The 5,258-nt window shown below is 36.3% G+C and overlaps 1 protein-coding gene across 1 annotated transcript; it reads right to left on the bottom strand.

The window, feature by feature from the left end:
• Positions 1-1,063: 1,063 nt before the first annotated feature.
• Positions 1,064-3,024, bottom strand: LOC140876061 (3-ketoacyl-CoA synthase 4-like). Its single transcript, XM_073279917.1, has one exon. It carries the CDS (start codon positions 2,930-2,932, stop codon positions 1,373-1,375), a length of 1,560 nt encoding a protein of 519 aa, XP_073136018.1. The 5' UTR covers positions 2,933-3,024; the 3' UTR covers positions 1,064-1,372.
• Between the last annotated feature and the right edge of the window lie 2,234 nt (positions 3,025-5,258).

Here is a 5,258-nt window from a genome sequence, read left to right as displayed (position 1 = left end):
ATTAATAGTTCTAGCCCGTTTCAAAGTCATATTTTTAAAAATAAATTTTTTTATTAAACACTTTACCTTATATATGTCATATATATACTCTAATACCTCTTTTGAGAACGATACTCTATTTAATTTTTATTAAAATTTGACATCGTATATTTGTGAGTAAGAAATATTGAAACAATAAACAAAAAAATAAATAAACAATTTAAAATAAAATTTTGTGATCCATCCCGTGAAAAAATTATACTCTAATACATAAACTGCATATTTATATGCGTACATTATTTTATATCAAAAACACAAAATGCTTTAATACCTAATTCATAAAAATAAAAAAATTTCACACATATCTAGTTACACAACTCCAATAAATCGCACAAAAGCCCCCCTACTTCCACTTCATAATTTTATAAAAAAAAATCAAAATTATGGGAGGAGTCATGACAATAATCAAGTCAAAATATATAAAAAAAAATAAAAAAAATCAAAATTAAAGCAATTAATTGTAGACATGTATGATGTATTCATCATGGACAAAATAATAGTTTGTATTTGTTTAAAAAAACAAATGGTTTGCCTTATATCATTATCAACGCATTTACAAAAATATAAACGTAAAACAATTATTATTTGTGTAAAACAAATATGTCGAAAAAAAATTCATATTTGTTTGAAAAAAAATAATCGACAAGTTCGAAAACCTTTTTCGTACGAAATTAAATGAGATAATGAAACTGGGAATTTGAAAAGGAGAAATTGACGGCGAATAGAGAAGGCAAAAAAAAATAAAATTAAAGAGTATATATCTTTGTAAGATATGATAAAAAAAAATTTTATTTTAGTAAATTAACTTAATTAGAGATTAAAAATTGATTATTGTAATGTGGTGGAGGGAAGCTACTTTTAAAATCCGCAGAAATTAACATTTGTCGGTCGGCTCTTGGGCAAATGAAATAGCATCACTAGATTCTCAAGTTTCACAGGCGACAATTCAAAGAGACAAAACAAAGCATGCCCCGACATTATTACTTAAAAATTCTCTAACGACTACTACAACATATTGGTGCCAGCTTTCAAATAATGTTAAAACAGGACAAGATCTACATCTGTAGCCGACTATAGTCAGCCACAAATACTTTCTTATGGGCTTAGATACACATATACATTGATTTTTCTAAGTGCAAATGTAGGCAACGAACTGATGTAAAATAAATGTTAAGATCTGATGCATTTTTTAAGATGAAACTGAGAAGACCGGGGACGGAACGAAGATTTAATGACGTTCGACCGAAGTTCCTGATCATATTATTGAATAAAGAAGTGGCCTTAAACTACACAATACCAAGTGTTAAAACAGACAATTATGTGTTTTGTTATGCTAAGATACTACTTCCACAGGATACTTATCGATGCAATCTGCCCAAGGGCTGTTTCTAGAGGTTTTAACATTGCGAATCGCCTCCCACACCGCACTGTTACATTTGAAACCACTCCCAAAAGCAATCTGCCACACTCTATGGCCCCTCCGCATTCTTCCCTTGGCTTCAATGTAAGCAAGCTCGTACCAGATGGAGCTGGAAGAAGTGTTCCCGAACCGGTGCAGAGTCATTCTCGAAGCTTCCACATGAACCGGCATCAGCTGCAGGTTCTTTTCCAGCTCATCGATCACAGCCCTTCCCCCAGCATGTATACAGAAATGATCGAAAGCCAGCTTAAAATCCGGGATATAAGGCTTCACATTCTTGCTCAAAAACTTCTTAAGTATCAATTTCGCGAAGAACAAGAGCTGCTCACTTATGGGAAGCACCAGAGGACCCAATGTGGTGATATTAGTCTTTAGAGCCCCTCCGGCTATAGCCATGAGATCTTTCGACAAAGAAACACCGGTTTTCCCCGCGTCGTCCTGCTCCTGATACACACACCTGAAAGCCTTATCATCCGATCCTTTATGGGTTCTCACCACATGAACAAGCTTGTACTTGGCCCTTGCCTTATCCCCTGTTTTATTAGACAACAAAACCGCGGCACCCCCTACTCGAAACAGACAATTCGGTATCAACATCGATTTCTTGTTCCCAAAATACCAATTCTGGGTGATGTTTTCAGTGCTCACCACAATGGCATAAGTATTCCTATGAACTTGTAACAAATCCTTAGCTAAATCAACTGCAATCACCCCTGCACTACACCCCATTCCCCCTAAGTTAAAACTCCTAACATTTCCCCTCAACTTGTACTTGTTAACAATCATGGCAGATAACGAAGGTGTGGGATTAAACAAGCTACAATTCACTACCAAAATCCCAATATCCTTAGGCTTCAAATTCGTATAAGCAAACAAATTATCCAGTGCACCGTACATTACCTGCTCCGCCTCCTCCCTGGCCGCCTGAATAGACGGCGTCGGCGGGAGGAAATGCATCGCCTCCGGAACGTAGGTGTCATCCCCAAGACCCGACCTTTCGAGGATTTTCCTCTGAAATTCGAGCGAAGACTCGTCAAAATCCCCCGTTAATCGCGAATGCTCCATGAAAGTCTGGAACGGAGCCTTCAAACGATCCGGGGCGCGGTAGCAGGAGTAATCGACCAGGTAGACGGGTCTGGGTCGGGTCATGATGTAGACCGTGGATCCGAATACGAGAAAGGCGGAGCAAACTACAACAGAAGCCAGATTGTATCGCAAATGAAGCCATAATTGACGGAGGTCGTTGTGATCCATTTGAGAAGCTTCGATGATTACGATGATCATCGAGGGGATTAAACAGAGAGTCAACAAATGGGAGATCAAGTAATGGTACCCGAGTTTAACGTACTTCAAGTTGACACTTTGAAGGAAGTCCGGCAGGCTGCGGCCATGGTGGATCCGCACGCCGACCGTGGCGGCGGCGGCGGAGGAGGCAGTTTCCTGAGATTGGCCGCCGCCTGATCCTCCGTCCATGGCTTCGGAGCTGAGCTGCAGAAGTCAAAGGAGTGGAGGAAAGTTTACGAAGAAGAGGATGGGTCCGAATAGTTCGTTACGTACTTGGTACCTGTTTGCACATGTATTGTGATATATAACTTAATAATAAAATATTTTTTGAAATATTATGGATTAAATAAAATATTTAACCAAAGTTATATTGACTTTTTTTTTTTATCTCATATAACTTTTCTTGTATCCCAGTGGAAGTTCCTTATATATTACACACGCGTGAAATAAATTTTAATTCATGAAAAATATTTAACAAATTATCATTTTTTTTTTGTAGAATTATATTAAATTATGCATTTTTTTTAATCTGCCGGCCCCACGTGAATTGTAAACCGTTGAGAATAGCTAGTTCTAGGTTAGATAATTAATTAATATGCAGAATCATAGAATATAATATTAACATTGATAATGCGAAACACAAATTACATTACATATTTATAATATGCTCAAGATAATTAATTATTTGATTTTGGTTTATACAATTTCCCTTCACATGAGTCGCGTGGAAGCAGGATCTGTGCGCTCTTAATTGGGCTTTAATTTACTTTATTGGAGCTTCAGATACTTCAGCCTGCCAACAAATATTATATTTATTTATTTATAAATATATATAATTAATAATTAATAAAAAATCATATTGTGTGATCTTAAATTAGAACCTTTGTTCCTGATCGTTGATAAATTTATTATATGATCCTTTGCCATTTTCAGCATAAGATTTGTAATTGGGAAGAGGCACTTTCCCATTCTCAATGTGATCAAGATCTTCGGCAAGCTTCTGGTAATGGCATTTCACCTCCTCCACGGTCTTCCCCCCCACCGCTCTGGCCAGACGGTTCCACCGCTCCGGCGAGTTCTTGTCGAAATCCGCTAACGCATCCTCGAACCTCTTGTTTTCCTTCTCCGTCCATGTCGTCGAATTCGAACCCATTATATATAATTTTATTTTTTTTTTGCTTTATATATAATTAGTAAGGAAAATATTGTACGTGTTGCGATAGATGTGCCTATATGGGTCGGTTTGCTGCTGTATTTATAGCATTGGCCAGTGGTCCAACTCTTCAGGTGATAAAAAAAGGTCCGAAAATCAGATAAGATTTGAATCAACAGCAAAAACAAAAAGGCAAAAGGAAAATTTTACCCATTGGCTTTTTAGATGGTTTTATGTAGTGTGTACATAACGTGACATGCAGATACATATATATTCACGGTGGGTAAAAAGTGAAATATTCAGGCCAGCTGGTTCGAGTTAGCACTTTTTTATTTCTTGAGCAGAGTTCACAGGTAAAATGTGGCCCCCGAGCTTGTATATCTTTACAGAGAATCTTGTCATGTCATTTAACCACAAAATCAAATGGCTCACAGTCACAGGCCACAGCCAGCATAGCACTGCGCTTACAGGATAATATTACACATGCATGTACGTACGTACGTACTTCACTTTCAATTTTTTTCTTGTATTTTGTGCAATTGTGCCAATTGCAGATCATAATCCAATTGGCTCTAGCTGTACGTACCGGAGGAGTCAGAGGGATAAAATTTAGTGTGTATATATATTTCATTTCTTAATTTCCTCATAAATGTGAATAGATTTTATTTTATTTTATTTTTTTGGTTTTGGATGATTATTATGAAAGCTTTGAAATGGGATATTGCAGGACTTTTCTTGATTCTCGAAGTCCCAAACCTATAAAACAATTAATCAAGTCAGCCAAATTCTGATTAATTTATAAGAAAAAAAGAAGAAATTAAACCGATCGATCGTGATTCCCAAAAGATATTCTTTGGTGGTGAAAGATGATGGCGAAACATATAGAATCCTTATCATCCACGTTGGTGTCGAGTAAATTTAATCTTGGTGATTGGTTTGCATTTCTTTGTCACCAACTTTAAGTCCCACATGCAACTTGGAATTAGGATCCTGTTGAAAGAGATCTTTCTCAAGGGATTCTTTGGTAAAAGATTCCATGCATTAATTATTCTATGCACTTTTGATAAGAATGGGGAGTTAATTAATTCTAGGTTTTAATTTGAAGTCAATTTTAGTGACCGGTTTCTAACTTTGACTTTTCATTAATTAATGGTTTGAGAAATTTGGAGATGGGAATTGGGATCGATGTGCTCATAACAAAGTTATAACGTGATTGAATGACCTTTTATATATCCAACTTATTAATTTAGGGTTTCGAATTTCATGGCATAACTGGTCCGAAACGCGAACCGGAACTAAGTAAATCTTTAAAGCTTCCACAACTTTGGAGGAATCTTTTTTTTTTTTTTTCCTTTCTTTCTT

Source organism: Henckelia pumila, chromosome 1, assembly GCF_033568475.1.
Source record: "Henckelia pumila isolate YLH828 chromosome 1, ASM3356847v2, whole genome shotgun sequence".
NCBI lineage: Eukaryota > Viridiplantae > Streptophyta > Magnoliopsida > Lamiales > Gesneriaceae > Henckelia > Henckelia pumila.
The sequence above is the reverse complement of the archived record's forward strand: the minus strand, read 5'-3'. Positions and strand labels throughout refer to the sequence as shown.